Source organism: Lampetra fluviatilis, chromosome 16, assembly GCF_964198595.1.
Source record: "Lampetra fluviatilis chromosome 16, kcLamFluv1.1, whole genome shotgun sequence".
NCBI classification, from domain to species: Eukaryota; Metazoa; Chordata; class Hyperoartia; order Petromyzontiformes; family Petromyzontidae; genus Lampetra; species Lampetra fluviatilis.
Genome location: NC_136290.1, coordinates 13,149,235 through 13,170,892, shown reverse-complemented (window position 1 = coordinate 13,170,892; position 21,658 = coordinate 13,149,235). Strand labels below are relative to the sequence as shown.

General features: G+C 49.7%; 1 protein-coding gene across 1 annotated transcript in view; it reads left to right on the top strand.

Annotated features, from left to right (window-relative positions):
- Positions 1-21,658, top strand: part of LOC144936446 (N-acetyl-beta-glucosaminyl-glycoprotein 4-beta-N-acetylgalactosaminyltransferase 1-like) — a 112,656-nt gene that overhangs the window by 34,002 nt on the left and 56,996 nt on the right. Inside the window, exons 2-4 of the mRNA XM_078863497.1 lie at positions 7,043-7,248; positions 13,287-13,421; positions 18,771-18,866. Coding sequence (XP_078719623.1) covers positions 7,043-7,248; positions 13,287-13,421; positions 18,771-18,866 — 437 coding nt within the window. The remainder of the gene's footprint in view (positions 1-7,042; positions 7,249-13,286; positions 13,422-18,770; positions 18,867-21,658) is intronic.

Here is a 21,658-nt window from a genome sequence, read left to right as displayed (position 1 = left end):
CAGCTTACCAAAATAAAATTGCACCAGAATTGCGGTTTTCATAGCGAAGGCTACTTTGTAATGTGTTGCCGTTGCTTCTTAAGCTTGTGATTTATCTCTAAGCCTGCCCACAGTTGCGCGCGCACACACACAGACACCCACACACACCCACACACACAGACACGCACACACGCACGCCCGGCCGTCCACGTGAGATGCTCTGCTTCCCTAAATCGGGCCGTCCTCAAAGGCTGCCTATCCGCGACATCTCGGCCACGGTCTCGGAGATTGTCTCGTGTGCAGGTTTGCGCCGAGTCTGGATTCGCGCTGCCGTTGTATAGCGGTCGGCGTTGCTGCACTTGCAGTGGCAGAGGTCGCCGGTTCGATCTCTCCGGCGGTTGGAAAGATGGGGTGGGGAGCAGGTGCCTGAAATGGCCCCGCATTTGTCCTTCCCAGCAGTCTAAATGGGCTGCACCAGTTAATCATCTCGGCAGGTCCGCGTGTGGCGGGGTAAAGTGTGGGTACTCCCACCCCTTAAAAGATGACTGAACTACTTGAAAAAACTTTTCTTTTTTATTTAACCAGCTCAGGCCCACTGAGCTATGTAGATCTTTTTCAGAAGCCACCTGGCTGTCACAAATGATAGCTCAACGAAGTAGTGACTTGCCATGTGGAAATGTATAACAACCGATTACTCCAAACTCGTGATGTTGATTCTAAATGTGGAGTGGAAAATCCGGAGCACCCGGAGAAAAATCCACGTGACCACAGGGTGGAGAGACACGCAAATTGCAAATATACAGGCGTAGGGGCCGGGATCGAAACCATGGCCTTCTGCATACCAGGCGAGGTAGTTAACATCTCGCCATCGTGGCGCCTGTGATGAAGTGTGAACGAGTCTGCCAAAATAGCCACTTGAGGCTCTCGCGAGTAGAGGGCCCTTCCTCCAGCAGTGGCATGTTCAAGCAATTGCAGGGCTGCGCCTTTACCCTCTTTAGAATTCATATTGAATTCAGTTTGTAGCAAGTGCTCTTTGAAGTGTGTGTACGCTTTGGTGCGATGTACATCGCTCGAACGGAGTAAGCTCGCGAGCGAGCAGGTAATTAGAAATGTAGGGCCTGACTTTACCGCTCGTTCGCTTGCGATGTAAGATTAATTAAATACGAGCCCACCGCACACCGCACAAATAATTGGCGCGAGTGTCTAACTAAATTAAACGAAACAGAAACGAACCCCACCGCCCCCCCCCCTTCCCCCACACGTGAATGCGCGAATCATCCTGTTGTTGTTTTTTTCATCACCGCTTCCGTGGTTGGCATTCATTTCATTTGAAATTCTAAATTAAATTTTAGCTATCGTTTACATGTTCACGGCGGGGCACGTGAGGTGGCCGCCCGGCGTGTGTCGGGGTTGGCGATGATTAGCGCGGGGGCTAATTGCCGTCGAGCGTCAGCGTCGAGCGCGACGAGGAAGAGCGCGAGTGGCTCGGAGCCACTGGCCCCCCCCACCCATGCGTGACCGCCCCCCCCCCCCCGGGGCCCGTCACAGCTGACAGGGCCCCACGCGGCGCTTTTGTTCCCACTGGACCCTGGCAAGCCTCCCGACAGCTCGAGTTGACAAATTGGGATTTTTTTTTAATGTACGGGAATTTTTTACCCCCAAAAATTTTTTTTTTCTTCAACTACGGTGCTTATCGTAGTCGCTGTGACGTCGTGAGATGAGAAGCGCCCATTCGAAATTCTTGCAGGGCAGTGCATCGGTCAGAATCATTATTTAGACTGGAGGAGGAATACGGTGAGCTTTTTGAAGCTCTTTCTCACAGATGTCCGCTATGGGCGGATCGGCGGGTTGGAGGACATCCCACAGAAGCAAATATCGTAGAAAATCTACTGAGAATCCCTTTGCGTCAACTGTTTTTAATCCACACGCTTGGGACTCTGTATTTCTCTATTTCCCCGCATGCTCTGCTGTAGAAAATCTTCTGTTGTAAGGTAGTCAAATTCCAGAAATGGGATTTTTGACTAATTAAGATAAAAGTAATTGCAATATTGCAAAGTATTTTGTCCAATCATTTGTTATTGAGCTTAAACCCTGAACTCACTACAATTGCGAAACTGAATTAACCACGGGTGGCTGAAACCTGGATTTGAACCCAGGATCTCTGTGGTACGAGCTCACCACCGAGCCACCCAGGCCACCTCCATCTCATCTCCCTTCCCATTCATAACCCATTCCCTAGATATCACTCGGGATTCATTTCAGTTAATGTTTTCCTACTGTGGGTGTCATACATTCTCGTGACTCCTGCCAATGTGAATATCGAATTTCCACCACTGGCTCACGACCACCACTGAATGTCGAGCGCCGCCGTTCCACATTCATTCCAGGGTGGATTATCGCGGCGCGTTGGACGGGAGACATCGCGCAAAACGTTGCTCTCGATCGCTCGTTCAGTCGGGGCGCATCAAAGGAGACCGGTAATGAATCCGGTGCGCGATTTGGCGGCCCCCCCCGGAAACCCGGTGGGGGGGGATCCTTTCGGCACCGCTGAGAATTCGCGCTACGATCGCACGTCGTAATTGTGTCCGGGTGCAGCGTGTTGCCTCCGTGTGCCGGTCGTGTTTCCTGCGCAGCGGAATGCCCCCGCGCGCCGCTGCTGCGCGTGGCCGCTGTGATTGCTCGGACGACGACGCGCGAGGCCGTCTGGAACGCTCGCCAAAAAATAAAATTGTCTCCTGGCAACTGAGCTGCCACGTAGCTTTGTGACCCACACCGCAAAAAGGTGTTGATGGTGCTCCTACACCACCATCACCATTAGCAGCAGCAGCAGCAACCATGGTCTATCCACTGCTGGATGAAGCCCTCGCCAAGCCGTCACCGTATCCCACGGACCTGGAGGAATCCGATGAGCTATACAGCTCTTCTTCACAGATGTCCAAATCAGGATTGTGTAGCTCCTGCAGATGAGCTGATTTCATCACTCAACCATTCATCAAATTTAAGTTGATGATAATAGGAGTGCCATTGATTGATCCAGGTAGACTGTTTTGCTGCAGGAGGATCATGCATTGCAATCTTTAGCCAAACGCTATTCTCTAAACTGTAAAATACCTAGGAAGCAAATGTTGTGGAAAGCTTCGATTTAAAGCTTTCGTGACTGCAGGGATTCATCTTCTTGGTTCTTTCAGTAAAGTCATGTAGAAGGGAAATAATAAAATAATAAAAATAAAACATAATAAAATACAATTCTCACGACGTTTCGGCCACAACGCAAGCAGCCGTCCTCAGGTGAAGAACAGGGCTGTCGGAAAGACAGCGTCTTCATCTGAGGACGGCTGCTTGCGTTGTGGCTGAAACGTCGTGAGAATTGTATTTTATTATGTTTCATTTTTATTATTTTATTATTTCCCTTCTACGTGACTTTACCGAAAGAACCAAGGAGTTGTGGAAAGCTGTTTATCTACCGGACGGACAACGCAACTATAAAACACAGCAGAATATCTACCCCGGTCAGTTATTGAATGAATCGATCAATCCAAGATTTGTAATGCGCCACCATGTTCAGTCAAAGGTTGAGAAGAAGCACCGATGGCACAGGGACAAATGAAGCTAAACAAGAAGAGAAAATCAGTATTTTTCTTTAGTCCGCTCTATAAAAGCACCGATTTGCCACGGCTGAGCGGACTTCATGTCGGGAAGGCTGATGCAGACCACGGGGGCCTGCAGAAGAACATCTCCATTCTGGAGGTCCATAGCAGGGGAGCGTAGAGGAAGGCCTCGACGAGATCAAAATGATGATAAAGAGAGGCAGACGACAACAAGTTGGAAGTGCTTTTAGGGCAGCTGAACTTGATTATAAAAAGTTCAATGTACCAACGCGCTAAAAGAGGCAAAGGTTTTTTTAATGAGGCCACGCTCCCTTGCTTTGATATGAGGATCAGAAACGTGGACATCGACAAAACCAAAATGGATGCAAATTAGCGTGGAGAGATGATGCACGCTTGGAGTTGCATTGAGAGGCGGAGAGATGTAATGCGTGGACTCGAGCACGTATGCGGGTTAGAGAGATCGTCACTTTGACCAGGAAGATAAAGCGCACGTCCGCTTGGGCAGGACGCGTCCTCACTCCACGCATTGATGACCAGCAGTCAAGACCAAACACGGAGTGGCAGCCAAAGCAAGGAACGCGTCCGGGAATGAAATTGCCTCAATGTTCACACGCACTCAGTCAATGGTGGTCAACCCAGACTATAGTCTGCAGGCCACATGAGTGGCCCTCCTTCACCTCAGTGGGCCTCAAGCTTGACGTCGCGCTCGTGCGCTAGTCGTGACCCCCCCATGCATCAGCCTAGACATGCCGAGATGGGCCTACACACGCCGAGACGAGGCCACTACGAGAAGGGGGGGAGTGAGGCTCCGCGGGACGCCTGCGGGGCCACTGGTTGCCCACCGCTGACTCGGTGGATTGCGGGTGTGTGTGAGAGAGAGGTGTGTGTGTGTGTGAGAGAGAGGTGTGTGTGAGAGAGAGGTGTGTGTGTGTGAGAGAGAGGTGTGTGTGAGAGAGAGGTGTGTGTGAGAGAGAGGTGTGTGTGAGAGAGAGGTGTGTGTGAGAGAGAGGTGTGTGTGAGAGAGAGGTGTGTGTGAGAGAGAGGTGTGTGTGAGAGAGAGGTGTGTTTGAGAGAGAGGTGTGTGTGTGTGAGAGAGAGGTGTGTGTGAGAGAGAGGTGTGTGTGAGAGAGATGGCGACAGCCTCCAACGGTAGGGAGAGGGGGTGCAATGTGTAACTCAGCCTGGTATTGTGCGATGTGTTATGCTAGTATTGAATTGTTTATGCTGACAGAAGGTAAAAAAAAGTAATGTGATAACAGGTGCTTAATTATATTCAAAGCAGCACTATCATCAGTGTAATTAACTTACTATGTAATAATTAGTGCATTAATTGTTTCAAAATATATATATTAACTTAAAGAGATTATGCCAATAAATGTTCACCGAGTTTCAGAGTGCTTCAAAGGGGTCGTGCGTTTTGGGTGTTTATTCTAGATTTGACGCTTTCGTGACTGCAAGGATTCATATTCTTAGGTTTTTTCGGTAAAGTCACGTAGGTAAAAAATTATAATTAATAAAAGTAAAATAAAAATAACATAAAAATCACGACGTTTCGGAGGCAACACAAGCTTCCGTCTTCAGGTGGAACCGTGGAACCGTCAATTTTATTAATTTTATTTTTTTACCTACGTGACTTTACCGAAAAAACCTAAGAATATGTTTATTCAAGTCCAAGAGTAGTGAGAGTTTGGCCTTCGTATGGGAGGAGGAAACTGGAGAGCCCGGAGACACTCAGCACTTTCATAATCAACGATTTTTGGGTTTAGATCGCGTTATTTATAAATGTGTCGTAACCCTCCACCACCCGACACGGCCAATCAGTAAAAAAAGTGTCACGTTGACAAAAGACAAATAGTTCACTGCTTTAGCCCACCGGTGTGTTGAAGCGTGAAACCACAACATTTACAATTTGAGTACGACGTTTCGCTGGTAATTGCATCCAGCATCATCGGGCCCTGGTGGTGACCCATCCAAGTACTGAGCTGGATGCAATTACCAGCGAAACGTCGTACTCAAATTGTAAATGTTGTGGTTTCACGCTTCAACACACCGGTGGGCTAAAGCAGTGAACTATTTGTCTTTTGTCAACGTGACACTTTTTTTACTGATTGGCCGTGCCGGGTGGTGGAGGGTTACGACACATTTATAAATAACGCGATCTAAACCCAAAAATCGTTGATTATGAACAATATTGGTCGCGAAAGCCTACGTGTTAAACTGACACTCAGCACTGTCATCCCCTGGCCACTGATGGCAGCCCCACGCCTGCAACACCTGGCAAGCCCTGGTGGTGACCCATCCAAGTACTGAGCAGGTTGGGTTCATTTTTAGCTTTTGAGATCTCACGAGATGGAGCTCCGTCTATGGTGATTTTGATATGAGCAGAGGATATTAGCACGTGTGTTAACATCGAGCTCACTGTAAATATATGTAAATATACAGACGAGTGCGCAAGGTGCTTGCGTTTCAACTTTGGCTACAACTGAAGATGTCTTTGAATGGCAGGTTAGTGCCATTTAATCTGCCATTCCCATTGCTGGGAATAATGAGCTCTATCTTGTATTCATGGGCTGCACTGGGGCGTACAATTACAAAAACTCCGATAATGAATGGGTCTTTTGTTCTTTACTTGTGTTGGGGTGCGTGTGTGTGAATATTTGTTATATCTTTGTATCGTCTCAGTCGTTCGTTAGCACCAGTCTCTGCATGACAAAGGTCAACGTGAAGGTCAACGTGAAGGTCACCGCGTTGATGTGGCCAAGTGGCTCCTGAGTCAGAGCACTGAGCAGTCTCCGGCCCGTGGGCCTGGCAAGAGATCGGTACCACGGCAAGGTGACGGAACTTTAGCAGAGCACCGATTCATTTGCACGGCCAGTGAGCGTGAACAATTGGTTGGAGATTGCAGAAATGTAAATGTGTCGTGGACCCCCCTCTACCCAACACAGCCAATTGGTAATGGTTTTTAATTGGCACAAAACTTGCCAATTAGTGAGTACTTCAGCACACCGGTGTGTTGGAGAGTAAACTCGCACAACATTTACAATTTGTATACCCACACTTACAAACAGTAATTTACCAATTGTAAATGTGGGTCTACTCTGAAGAAAAACACACGTCGGTGACCCGTACGGCACAACCACGAAAACCTCCACAATATAAACTTGGTTTTGACGACCATGCGACAATCACCTCTCAAGCAGAGTGCATTGTAAAGTTGATTAAAGGTCACCTAAAGGAGATCTCCGAAGCAGTTCTGTGATATCAACTTCTGCGGGCCATTCTCTGTCACGAGGGTGGATGCCCTGCTCCACGAGCAGTCCCAAGAGGACACTTCACCCAGTGACACAAAAACCAAAACACTGCGGCGGCGGTGGCGGTCGCAACGTTTTAGAAGGTTAATACAAACCCCCCTGAGCTGTCGTTTCTTCCTACGGAACGCCCGACACCCCCGACAGGTCCCGACGGACGAGGCGGGCGGCCGGAGGGCGACGCGAAGAACACCGGCTCCCGGTGGGGGGGGGCCGGGGCCGGCGATGTCGAGGACCCCCCCATCTACGGGGAGGTGCGCGGGGAGCTGTCCAAGGGGGGCCCAGAGGAGGCTTGGATGAGGGGGGTGGCGGCGCCGGAGGAGTGGGACTACGAGGAGGATGCGTGGAGACAGGTGGGTGGGGGCGGAGCGGGGGGTGCTGCTGTAGTTCTGGAGGGGGCTGCAGTGGCTATGCAGTGCGTCGAGTAGCTGCCATGATTTATGGATCTTTTGCAGCGGCGCGTAATGGCTGGGTTTGCCTAGTAGGAGGTGCGACCATGTGACTGTGCGACTTTGCGACTGTGGTACTGCGTGACTGTTTGACCGTGTCGACCGTGCCGACCGTGTGGGCGTGTGACCTTTGGTACTTCGTGACCGTGTGAATGCGGTACCGCGCGGAGCGCCGCGTGAGTGCGTCCACACGGGCGCTGCCCTTTGGTAGCGAGACATTCGCCTTCCACTTTTGGGAACTTATGTGGACCCTTGGGTGCGAGCGTGAGCGGACTGTGCCCCACTCTGGGCCGCTGACTCAGTTTGGATTTCGTCGCACGCTGCTTTTGTATTTTCTTTTTATTTCTTCATCGGCATCATCATTGTGAGCCGTGATATATCCACAGCTGAATGAGGGTCGTCTCCATCCCTCGGTGTCCCGCGATGTTGCTATCCATCTCCCTTCATGCTCGTGAACCGATATCATCATCATCATCATCGTTCCATCTGGACGGCGGTCGTCCTTCCACGTGCGGTTCTCTCCCTCCGCCGTGGCTCCGTTAGTCTCGACCACCACCACCACCACCGCCGAAGAATTGTCACGATGCAGGGCTGCGATGCGATTTCAGAATTGATTCTTTACTTTGGTTGTCACCACTCTTGTTCATGGGCCATCATCCCCCCCCCTCGCCATCGTGTGCCCTGCCCCATCCAACTTACTTTTCTTTACAGTCAGTATAATATCTCTGAATTGCCCTCTGTTCTTTGACCCATGTTTCTCCTATTTCTGTCTCTCGGGGTAATAATGTTTTACGAGAGCGCATATTAAACGCCGCCAGAGTGCATTTTCTGACTATAATGTTGCACGTGACCATGCCCCCGTGTGTGTGTGTGTCTGCATGTGTGTTTTTATTCAGTATTTAAGGTGCGGCATATGCTCCCAGTGAGCCTTAACAGCGAAAAAAATGGTATTTAAAAACCTGCTGTTTAACTGACGGCCATGTATAATTCATTCTATTCGCACCACGGTGTCATTTTTTTGTTTTAAATGCGTCATATGTATGCATATGTTTTCTTGCCCCCGGGGGGAAACAAGTTAGATTGAAAATAATTTTTGCGGAGAGCGAGAGAGCGTCACACGAAAACCCCCCCTCGGAAATTGTATAAAATTACCACGAGGCTAACGACTTGGGATGTCTGAAAAGCGGTGCGCGGTTTTAAAGACCACGCGCCCGGCCACGCGGCGCAACGGTTGGAGCCGCCACCGCCTCGCCCTACGGCGCGCGCTCGCAAAGTGGCCGGGAATTCAAATGACACCATAATGAGCGAGCCTCCTAATTGCTTTTCCTGCGGCCGCTTTGCAAGCTGTGGCCAGCCGCGCGTGAACCAAATCGGGGTTATCCAAATCGGTGCTCCCGGAGGATCGCGTTGCCCCTCGCATTTTGTTGGTGCCCTGAACACCCAGAGGCATTTTCAGCAGCTTCTGATTGAAGTGTTGGTGGAGAACTGGGCGGGGGGCTGGAGGCTGGGGGGAGGGAGGCTGAGGGGGGGGGGGAGGTGCTGACTCGTGCGAGACGCAGAAATACGAGGTGGTAGAAGTAGGAGAAAATATTGTACTTGGAAGAGGACATGATGATGCAGGCAGTGATGAGAAGGGACCTGACACTATTTGGACACCACGTGTAGTTGGACGGACAACGACAGGAACATTTGAAGTGTGTTATTCTAAAAAATTCGAAGGAACTGGAAAGAAGAGGGGAATTTCTAACGGAGAACGGCTTGACGGACGCCATCAGAGATTGGTGTCAGAAGGATGCCGCACGACTTGAGCACATTGACACAAGACAGGGAAGTGGAGACAACTTCTCTGTTCTTTCGGTGAAGTCACGTAGAAGGGAAATAATAAATAATAAAAATAAAACATAATAAAATAATTCTCACGACGTTTCGGCCACAACGCAAGAAGCAGCCGTCCTCAGGTGTCTTTCCAACAGACCTGTTCTTCACCTGAGGACGGCTACTTGCGTTGTGGCCGAAACGTCGTGAGAACTATTTTATTATGTTTTATTTTTATTATTTTATTATTTCCCTTCAACGTGACTTTACCGAAAGAACCAAGAAGATGAATCCCTGCAATCACGAAAGCTTTAAATCGAAATTTAAGTGGAGACAAATTGCAAAATGTGCGGTGGACACTTACAGGGGGCTCTCTGCCCCCGGAGTGTGATGATGACGATGGTGAATGGGGGACAGCCATGGCGGAGTGACCTCCCGCAAGCGTTTGGAATCGGAGCGAGAGGGAATTCACGACGATGCGGACGCAATAGCGATCATTGGCTAATGGCTGTGGCTGTGCAAGTGATGATGACGATGATGCTGCTTTTGTTGTTGTTGCTGGGCTTGGGTTGTGATGGGGCACCGTGCACGGTAGGTACGATTCACATCCCACAACCCGGCGATTCGATTCATTTTTGACGATTCGATTCATTTTTGACGATTCGATTCATTTTTGACGATTCGATGGTCGGGATTGGATTCGAGAATCAACGATTTATTTTGTTTCGTTTGCATGTGGGGTGTTTTTGCAATATTTGTTATGCCTCCTTAGCCTGGATCATAAACGAGAACATGATTTGCATACATCATGAATAAATTAAATTTCCCCCCCCCGCCCCCCCGCACAGAAGTGAAAGCAGGCGATTGTATTTAAATCGATGCATAATTACATGCCTCGCTGTGAAGCAGTGGCAGTGGTGGCACGCCTTTGGGTTTGGAGACAACCAGACTTTTTGACAAATGAATAAATATCAGGTTTCATGTTTTTTAAGCAAACCGAGCAAGTGCCAGGAATATATTTTCGGTCACGAGCTCACGCGTCTTTCCCAATCAGATTTTACATAAATCATTTTTCTTTTTAAATGGCATATTGCGCCTCTGCGGAACATATGGGAAACAAATATTACCTTTTGATGGCCATATGTGTCGAATGTTCCGTTTTATGTTCGGGGACTTTTATCGTGAAGGGTTGGGAGGACGTGGGGGGGGGAATCCTTACGCCGCATTATTCGAAGTCACGTAATGAAATAAACAACGCTATTAATTGCAGAATTAAAGGTAATAAACGTATGCATAAATAAAGCCCAAAACTAATGACGTGTAAATAATGCAACAAAAGCCTCAATTGGCACTCGCCCACTGCTGGAGCGTCCACGGCACAGGGCGGCGTCGCGTTTTTGTGTCGGAACTTCTGCCGAGAAGGTCGACCGCAATGCCAAGGAACCCCCGATTCCTTTTTGGGGGGGGGTTGCTCCTCTGTTTTCGGTGAAACGCACCAAATGTGATGCTCTCGCCGCTGCCAGATTCCCTGTGCCCCAACCCCCGCCCCCTCCCCCTGTTCAAGTTTTCAGGCTCTCAAGACCTCCCGCTTTTTCCGTCCGCCTGTTGTCCGAGGGTCTCTGGTCTTGTGAAGTGTCATCACGCCCGTGCCTTTATCGCACGCCGTCGTCTCTTCTCTCGCTCCACGCCCTGCAGCGTTTCACTTCCACCCTGTTTGCTACTTCTGGAAAAAATAATTTCTGAAAATCCGCCCCCCACCACCCCATCATGATGTTCCCCCCCCCCTCCACCGTCTCCTCCCCTGTACCACTTCCCATTTGTGTCTTGAAATGGTTGCATTTCTAAAGGTTTCATTATCATCATCCTGATCAGCTTAAATAACACACACATAATGTAGCCGGCATTGGCCAAACATCCCAAGATTCCCTGCAAATGACTGTGATTGTGATCGCACGCAGCCGAAACAACGTCCCCTACTCGGGAAAACTTTGCAGAACCCCCCTGAAAACGAGTCTTGAGACTCCGCGAGGCCTTTCTGGGTAAAAAGCGTGATAACAATAATAGTCTCTATCTACTGCCATTAAACTGGTTTTTTTACCAGGTAATGCCCACTGAACTATACAGCTCTCTCCGAAGCAGCCTGGCCACAAATGATCGCTCAATGAGAAGTGGCTTCTGTGTAAATTTATAGCAGCCAAATACTCTAAATGCGTGATGTTGATTCTAAATATGGAGGGAGAAATGGAAGGTTCCGGAGAAAAATCCACAACCACGGGGATAGAGAAACATGCAAACTCCATTATATACAGGCGTCAGGGTTGGGATCGAACCCACGACCTCCTGTTTCCCAGTCGAGGTAGTTAACATCTCACCACCGTGGTGCCCTACTGCTGGATGAAGGCCTCCCCGATCCGTCGCCATCTCTCCACAGATTTGCGATGCGGCGATCCATCTTGGCACACCTTGCACATGGGCAGAGAAAGTGTCACGGAATCGCAAAGTCTCGTCGTCGCGTTACACAGCGGCAACGTTGTCAAACTCACCGTTGCCCGTGTGCCGTTGAGTTTGCTGCTGCTACTGCTGCAGCGGCAAATTAAGAAAAAAAAACGAGACGTAAGAAAAAATACAAACAATCGCAGGCGCGCTCGCGAACGGGAAATATTTGCAATGCGAGTTTAAGAGGGGACCCCCCCCCCCTCTCTGCAAACAGCTCCCGCCGGCACGGGCAGCCCTTTTTCTTAGCACCGTTCCCTGGTGTATAAATGAGCTATTCTCTTTAACCTTTTGTGTTGTAAATGGAGTGCCAGCAACTCGCATTGTAACCTTTCTGCAAGGCACAACTTTTTTTTTAATGGAATAAAACATTGAAATGCCAGAGAGTAAACAGTTTAATTCCGCCGGAATTAAAAATGCTGCGCAAACGCTTTCGAGAGGATTAATTGTGCATGAGGAGGAGTGATCTGGAATTTGAGCCGGCGCCTATTCCTCCTGTAAAGCTGCGCCTATCGAAAAGTTTGAAGAGAGCAGAGCACACACGCACGCACTCGCTAAATTCCTTATCTTCGTTCTATGGAGTAAGCCCGCACATCGCCGGAACCTACTGCATAATTTAAAATAATAATTAACGTTGAATAATCTTATCGTATTTACATTACTTGGAAATGTGAATGCTAATCCTTCCCGTTGCGTGGGCGGTCGTGTTTGTGCTTGCTGTGTGGCTCTCCCGACCTGTTTTTTTTTCGGGTCGTGCCACTCGTCGTTGTTCGGCACGATGTCCGACGTTTCGCTCCACGTGCTCGGAACTTCTTCAGGAACCGAGGAAAATTTGATTCGGTTCCTCAAGACTCTCCCGAAAGAATACGCGGTGCAATTGGAGTGGTGGCGCAGTGGTTAGCGCGCACCGCGGTACGAACCCGGTGACCAGAGTTCCATTCTAGGCCACTCGCACTGACCAGCATGGTTAAGTATGTTCAAGTTAACCACCTTCTCTGACAGTGCGGAGAGGCCTACATCCAGCACCTCCGATTAGCATGGTTGGCTACGCACGGTGTGAAAGAAGTGCAACGTGCACACGTACATACAAAGGTGTTTTATTTTCTCGTGTTACACTTGGGAAATTGCTTTTTCGCTGAACTTATTGAAACCCAAGTCTCCCTTAAGAAAGAGACTCCAGGCTCTGTGGGCTCTCACCTGGTTATAAAGGTCATCTGGGTTCAACCATGTCCTCTAATTAGGCATGTAGCAATGGCTCCCACCATCCCCGCCCCCAGCAATACAATAAATTGTTTCGGTTCAGGCCCTCATTCAATTCACTTTTGTTTGTCCGACTTTCCCTGCCTTGTTTGTACCATGCCCTCATTGCGCGGCGTTTCGGTGGAGTTTCCTTCGCTCCATTAGCCCAAATGTATCGTTAGCATTTAATTTGCACGCGATTTGCGTAAATTGTAATTAGTGGATTCTGACGCGCGCGATCTGATGCGAGCGTATTACGGTCGTGCGAATACATTGCTGGCCGACGCATCACTCCGCTGTTGCTTGCCTGCGTCCCAAGCACGGGTTTCTTTAAAGTGTCCCCGCGTCCCCGTGTCCGTGTGGTTCCCCACCTCCACCCCCCGTGCTTCTGGTAGATACACGGCGTTCCACCGGATGAGGGGGTCAATGAGGACGATGATGGGGGCCCTGGGGAGCCTCCGGGCGTTGGTGGGGGACCCGGTCGGGGACTGGGTGGCGCTCCGCCCCCCCAAACCTCGTGGGAGCCCCAGGTGGGTGCAGGCAATTTCGCCAAGTTTATTTTTTACGTGACTTTTTTTTTGTCGCGTCACCGTCAGGGTAAAACGGTCGGGACAAATGAGGTCGACAGATGGCAGGAGACGAGAGAAGATCGAGTGCAGAGGGGACAGAGGGAAGAGCAGAGTGGGGCAGTACAAGCGAGATGCACAGCGCAGATGCGGCAGTACAAACGAGAGACAACAAAACGAGAGGCGGTTCGATAAGATGGACGGTGCAAACGAGTCGGCTGCAAACAAGACGAGACAGAAGAAATAAGACTGGGAAGTGTCAATCGTGCTGATCAAACAAGGACCGTCGAGGCAGTCTGGACCAAGGAGTCGAAATGATAGCTGGAAACGAGGCAAGGTGGAATCCTTTGTCGAATCCAATCGTGACCCTGAATTTGGACAATTTAGCGATTCGCGTGGCTGGACGGCGTCCGTTGCGTTACGTCTGCCCAGCGACGGCACCGGCGCAAAGCTCGCCGTCGCTCGCTCGGAGTTTGATAAGTAACGAGAAGCATCACCACATCATGAAAGTAAGGCGTGTTACGTGTGTACGTGTTTAAGGGCACTGCGTGCGGGGAGGAAACCGGAGTGGCCGGAGGAAACTCACAAATCCAAACTGAAAACATTCAGTCATCGACACGAACACGTTAGCAACCTACTTGCCGCCGTACATTTAGTTTTGTTTGCAACGAAGAAAGAGCCATCGCCCAAACCGTGTCCCCTATTATATATTTTTATCACGTTGAGGCGGCAGAGTGTGTCCGGTTTGCCGTCAGTCCTGCTGCACCACTGTGCCGCCGCGGGCAGAGGGGTGCACCTCGCGCGCCCGTGATCGTGACCTCTCACCCGGCTGCCACGGGGTCGCGGGCAATCGCTGCTACGCCCGCTGGCCAATTCCCGTAGTGCGGTTTCGCCGTGAGTGAGGCAGGAGGCAGGGTCTAGGTTGGCTGTGCCCGCGGCGTGCCGTCGCGCAGTAAGGAACAGGAGAGAGTGGGGGTGGAGCCGGCGCTGCTGAGATCCTGGTTTAAAATCCGAGGTTCAACCGCCCATAATTAAATCGCTGTCTCAAGTGGAGCGAGCGAGTGGATGGTCTCAGCCCAGTCACCAAATACTACATGAAATAATATGATTGTTAAAAAAATAGTTCGATTTCCACGTCACACAAGCATTGCTCTGGAGCACGGGGTTGTGGAAAGTGCTCCCGTCAGGATAAATAATGTAGCTTGAAGGGAAGTAGTTCTGTGATGTCACACTCCACGGGTCTCGCGATTCACTGCTGTGCGAGAGTTTCGAACAGATACTTTGTCTCCTGACATGACGCTGATAGTACAAGTGAAATAAAATTGGGTAAAAACAGAGACGCACATTACATATCCGCAGGCCACACGCCCAGGAAAAGGCAGCCGCGGTTTTCTTTTCTTTTTTTTCTCCATTTCATGGGTCGGCGGTAAACCATCTACAAATGACTTGTAAAAAAAAGAATTTGGCGGCGGCGGCGTTGGCGACGGCGGCAACGGAGCCAGGACTTGGGGGACGCTTCCCCGCGCGTGATTCATCGTCCAGAAACTTGGGGAAGTGCGCGGCCGTCACGGTTCAGGCGCTTGCCGAGAAATACGACCGCAATGGCGGTCGCTCTCCGCCGTTAAATACCCAGCGAACTCCTCGGGGCTTCACATGGGCGTTAACCCTTGCGCAGGCGCTGGACTGCAGTGACTGCCAACTATTAATAACTCTCGTATGGAGAGAGAGAGAGTGTGTGTTTGTATGATATAGTACCGAAAGTCGATCTACCCTTGTAAATATTGACATTTGACAAAGATAGAAGAAGGACCAAAATAATGAATCAATTACATGGAATGACTCGCAAACAGATTGACTCCCGGAGGGGGTCGGTGGGGGTCTCGGCTGCCATTGCTGACTTACCAAACTTCCGTGACGTGGTGGATGAAAACGGCCTTCCTCAAACTGTGAATGAATCTCAAAGTGACGAGAGAGAGTGAGAGAGACCGCTGAGGTGGCCCCACGTGAATGACTTTGCAGTGGGACACGGAGATGCGCCGAGACGGAGGTGTGCCCTCTCGAGCGGAATCACAACGTGGGTGACGCCGTGACAGCCCGGTTTGCCTGGGGGCGGTGGGGGGGGGGGCTAACGCCGTGTCGGTCGGGGGCTCCGAGCCGGCACCGGCGATAACACTGGTCAACACACTTTTTCTGGCATAAGGTATTCCAACGGTGTTGAGGTCATTTTGGGGTGCGGATTCCAAATCTGGCATCAGTTTTTGTCTATCACATTTTTGAGATATCAAATATTGCATTTTCAATAAAAACTGCAGAAGAAAAGTATGAAATAAATGTGGATATCTACATAAAATTATATGATAAACACACTATCCTAAAAATACAGCACCATATTTTAACACTAAAGCAGTCACTGACTCGCAACAACTTGCAATCATAAGTGACATAGTTAATTTCGAGTAAGATCAATGAAAATGGGGTATGCCGATAGCATAAAAATGATGTGATAGAGCAAATCTGAGATCAGATTTGGAATCAGCACCCTGCAATTAGTCTAAAACAGCTGCAAAAGTCCAGGCCAGAAGAAAATGTTTTTTTTTTGTCCGAGGTGGCCGCCCCCGCGACTGCTCCGGGGTTCCCAGTGGAGCGGATTGAAGGCCTCGGCCTGGTCGGCGAGGACCGAAGGGGCAAGGAAAATCGCTACGAAGAATCTTTTGTCTTTCGGTTTGGCTGAATCCATCCGTGCGGATGATGAACGTGGGAGAACCGGGGCTGAGACGGGAGAGGCAGGCCTGGAGAGAGATGATGATGATGATGACGCTACGCCCGTCACATCGGGTGTTTGCGGTCCTGCCGCTGTGCCGCGGCTCTGGAGAGTTTCCAGGTTGTCGCCGCGTGTTGTCCGGCTCGATGTCCGAAGTTTCGCTGCAGCCCGGTCAGCCAGCACACGAAGTGAATCGTCAGACATTGTACCGGACAACACGCGGCAACGACTCCGAAACCACATCGGATGGATAGCGGCTCGAAGAGGGAACCAGAATTTGCAGGGCTCTCGAGTGGACGTGGAGACGACCCCAGAAAGGAATGAGTGGAGAACATGGATCAGCAAGGTAGACTTCACAGAAATGTTTCATAATTGTCCATGATTAATTGAATGTTTAAATTTTTTTTTTTTATAATCGATAAAAATGGCAGACGCCAGGCATCCGACTTCCAAGACGGCGGCGCACACGCCCAGCGTGATGTTGTGGCCATCGGCAGTGATGACGACGATAACCTCATCAATACAGTGGTCCTGCCATGCGAACGTGGAATTTGCATCCACTGATTCAAATGCCGCCGTACCAACAACGAAGAAAGCCACCACCCAGAATTTACCATCACTGGAAAGCCTGTTTTGTTTTTTTGCAGATACGCGCCCACGCATATTTCACCGCGGCACATGCACTCCAGCAAATATGCGCGCGCTTCTGTACGGTCCGTGTGTGTGTGTGAAATTCCGGAGAAGGTTCCACCCTCATTACATTAAAGCCCCCTCTGTAAGCGAGGGGAAGGGTGAGTGCCTGCTGGGAAGAAGGAGAATAAATAGTTGTTGTGCCGCAGTTTGAAGCACAGAGTGAGTGTGGGGGGTGGGGGGGTGGTGGCGTAAGGGGGGCGAGGGTAACGAGTGGCAAACTCGGGGGCAGCAATGAAACGCTAAGCGCAACAAACACTTCACGACATCGCGATGACGTCGCAGCCACGCGTTAGCACTTTACGTGCCGTGTTTTTTCACGCGAGAGGCTGCTGTGTGCAAGCGCACAGCATGGCACGACTGGCAGCGCAGAGCAGGGATGTATAATTTATGCCGAATGTATTCTGAGTGATCTCCGAGCACATGTTGTGTGCACGACCACGAGGGGCTAATGGGCCTGCGAGATCTTCAAAGCCAGTTTCGTCGTCGTGTTTGACTGCAGGAATGAGGCGTCGTTCTGTTTAATTTCCATGTAAACGTTTCGTGAACCACCCCGCTGATTTTGTTCCGACAACGGAGGTTGCACTTTTGTAATGATGCCCACGGTTACGCCGTGTGGTCCAGGAGCTCGTCCATTTCTCAGTAGAGTCGGAGTCATTAAAAGTCAGAATAGTGACTTTCTGCTGAAATCCATAATCGGGGCATTGCTTGTCTGCTGTTTACAGCCCTGAGCCAGGAGCGGAAATTCCACATTCCCATGGCAGGAGCGAGTCTAAACCAGATGGGCAACCACTTGACTTTCCCAAAAAATGGTCGTCACTTTATCTACCCCGATTGGATGATGGGCTGAGGCAACCCCCAACCAGGATTTGAACTCGCAGCAGTCTGATTGCAAGCCCATCGCTATGCCACTGAGATGCCTGGCCGGATAAAGGAAGAGTTTGCTTCAATAATTTATACGCTAAGAGTAATGGCCCAAAACACTGCCACTGTTTTCCATGTATGTATGTATGTATGTTGAACTTCTTTCACACCGTACGTCGCCAAACATGCTAATCGGAGGTGCAGGGAAGGACAACAAGATGCAGTTGTTCAAAATGTTAACCAGCATGTGATATCGGGGTGTGAGTCATGGTATACACCCTTACAGTAAAATGAATCTGCACACGCAACAAAAACTATTTATGTCGGCAGACCAACATATATTGTGCAGAGAATATGACACCCAAAATACAGCAGTTGTGTAACACACGATTCGTAACTAAAGATCGTGGCTTCAGAAGTAACATAACGCTCGGTTCGCTAAGTTTTTTATTTTACAGAATATTTTAGCCCCCTCCCCCCTTTGCGTCGACTGTTGTTGTTGTTACCGCCTTGTGCCAGACACAATGTGTTAGCGCGCATGCGGTCGTTTTGAACGTTGGCACACACTCCACGGTGTGACCTCGAGGGTTTAAAAAAAAAACATTTGCCTGCGAACTCCGGCCGCCCGAGCGCCAGGCTGTCCACACGAGCGTCATTTCATACGGCAGCGCCGCCCGCGAAGGAGAATGTCTCTTGTGAAATTCCGTCGCCTGCGTGCGTTTACTCGAACGCAGCTCGTTGCCCAGGATAACTTGTTTGCTGTAAGCAGAGTGCTGTTTGTTCATAGCTGGAAAAAGTGAAAGCCAATAAAGATATTGCTATGTATTTGTACATTCATGAGCAATCGGGCTTAGACTGATAGTTTTGTTTGGTGCCCACGGTAATCATTCATTCATTTGTGTGCCAACCGTGCTACTTGGTGCCACTTGACCGAGCTGACATGTTGGCTGTGCCGTGCCTCCCTCCCTACCACCACCCCTTCCCTTGCGTGGGTGCAGTTCAAAGGTCGTGCCAACCTGCACGTTTTCGAAGATTGGTGTGGCTCGTCCGTGGGACAGCTTAGGAAGAACATCCACTTCCCCATTTTCCCGCACGTAAGTCGGTGTGTGGGGCGGCTGGCCGGTGTCGCCAGCACCAGGCGCAACAAGCAGGGGGAACACGGGAAACCCAAACAGAATTATCTCTGCGTTGCTGCTGCTGTTGTATTATACATCCCCACAGATAGCGAGGTGTTTGACATGGTGTGGATGACACACGGATTGTGTTTCCGCATCAGCCAATCGAACAGATACTGCACATTTTTCATTTATTGAATAAATGAATAGGCCGTGTTCTGATTATTTACGTATATATTTATAGTCAATCGTGCAAAGTCCATCTCAAGATTGCCGGACACTTCGTAACGCACACAGTTTTAAGCACGGAGGCGCAGCAAAACACAGACAATCAGGAAAGCGGACAAAACCCGTGCTATCAACAGTTACCCAAGCTCTCTGTGGTCCTATATTGGGACCTTTGTCCAACTCCATGAGGAAACCGGAGTACCTGGAAAAAAGCCACATCTGCAAGGATGGTAACACTCAATGTCCGTAAAAAATGGAAATTCATCTACTTGCTGTACTGCCATCATAACTTGACAAGCGAGGAGATGGCGACCTCTACCCCTTCTTTCGCACCGTACGTAGACAAACGTAATCGTAGGTGGAGAGAAAAACCGGAGGACCCGGAGAAAAATCCACGCGACCACGAGGAGAGAGACACACACAAACTACAAATATACAGCAGGCGTCAGGGTCGGGATCGAACCCACGAACTCCTTCATCATACCAGGCGAGGGAGTCAACATCTCAATAGATTCAAAAATCAATTGAAATCAAGAAAAAAAACGTGGGTTTTACTTGGTGCGGAATTTAGCGCCTCCAGTGCCTGCGGGGGTCACGTGACAAACCATTGCATAAGATACACATATGAACAGAAAATCATCCATATTTGCTTGACGAGTGCATGGTACAACTTGTAAATAAATTTTTCATCGACAAATCTAGAAACCACATGACCACCGTTCATTGCGCTGCTCGCAAGCGAGGTGGTGAGACCGGTATACCTGGAGAGTTGGATTGCATAATAACCTCAAATACGAGATACAAGCATCGCGTCTGCTGGATTTTTTGACATTCCTCATCAACACCGGTGTAGCTGTCAACTGCATCAGAACATGGTCAGCAGGCTGATGCGCAGTTGTGGCCACGCAACGCAAACTCTAGACCACGGCGTAAACCCACGGTCGTCTGCGCCCCTTCAACGAAGGAGGAATAGCAATACTACACCGACTCTCTCCTGAAGCCCTCTCGTGGCAAGCAGACCTTGACATTGGAATTCAGCTCCTGAACATCTTGCCATCAAAGGCAAGGATAAAATTGCTCGCACACTACCTCGCCCAGCCAGTTGTGTCTACAGACAATTTTAGCTCCGTTGCCTCCGGCCAATTCTGTGGGATACCGGCAATTAAACTTCGCGTAGAGCATAAGTCGCCTTGATTTATACGACGTATACTGCCTTCTGGCAATTTCATCCGAGGAAGTCTTGTCAGCCCATCATATAGGACGTAGCGTTTAAAAGTGATGGCTTTTTAAGTTGTCACCATTCCGGCTCATTACCCCGTGCCGCCACGGTAAACGTTGAGCTCGCCGAGCTTATGCCCGCTCGGGATGGACTGATGCGTCTATCCATCGATCAGTATCGATTATCGAGCTCGTGATGCACGCCTGGGGATCACGCGCGTATGCAATCCGTTGTCGTAGATCCATGTGTACGTTTCGCAATCGCGCGTATGTATTACCTCCACCCCTTAGTGAGGAATACATGCGTGGGTCAGAGAGCGCACGCGAGGTATCGACGGCGTATTGACGGTTTAGGGAAAAGTAAGTGCTCTTGGGCGGGGCGCGTCGATGGAAAGGGGGGGGGCGATGGCCGGTGGTTGAGACTGACGGGCGGGGAGTGGAGGAGAGGGGGGGCACGCGCCCGAGAGGACGTCCCAAGCGGAGGGTGGTGCGGCGATTGATATTGTCTGGAGCGCGGGGGAGCCGAGATGAATCGTTGCGTCATGAAACAATGAGAGACAGCGATTGCTTTGGTGGGGAGGGCGGGGACTCATCTAGCAGTGGATCGATGATAGCCGACGATGGTGATGATGTTTTTGGTTGTAACCAGTCGGCATGACCCTCACCCCGACACCCACAGGAGGTGCTATCACCTCCCACAGTGGAACAACAATGAATTAAAAACATAATTTCTTACATTTTATCGGGAGTCGTGACAATTCATCAATTTGCCAGCGGGGTGAATAGTTCACTCCCAAGTGTCGGATGACATTAATTGCTTACTTACCTCTCAAACTGTTTCAGCTTAATTCAGCAATGGGTTCTTTAATGGGTTGCTCTTTCATGGCCATGTCTCTATCTTTAGACACTTAATATCCTCCTTTTCCCCCAGTTCATTATGTCAAATTTATCAGTGAGCACACACAAAAAAAATCTCCCCCCTTTTATATTTATTGCACCCAATCTTTTTTCATTTAATTTTTTCATTTTTGCTTTATTTTTCTGCGTGTTATTTTTTATGTTTTTTGTCTTAGTTTTGTGGGGGGAGGGTGGTCATGAATCGTAATGTTCCACTTACCTAGCAGTCTTATTACCTTGCAGTCGCACCTCGCTGTCACACATAGCAGTCACTGCTCAGCAGCTTTTGACACTTCAGTGAAAATATAGCAGGTTTGAAAACTATGCGTGCAGGATATTTATATATTTATTGCAAAGTGGTAATTTAAAGAGAGAAAAAAGTTAACTTTTCGGTTGACATGCCATCATTCCTTCTAATATCCACCACG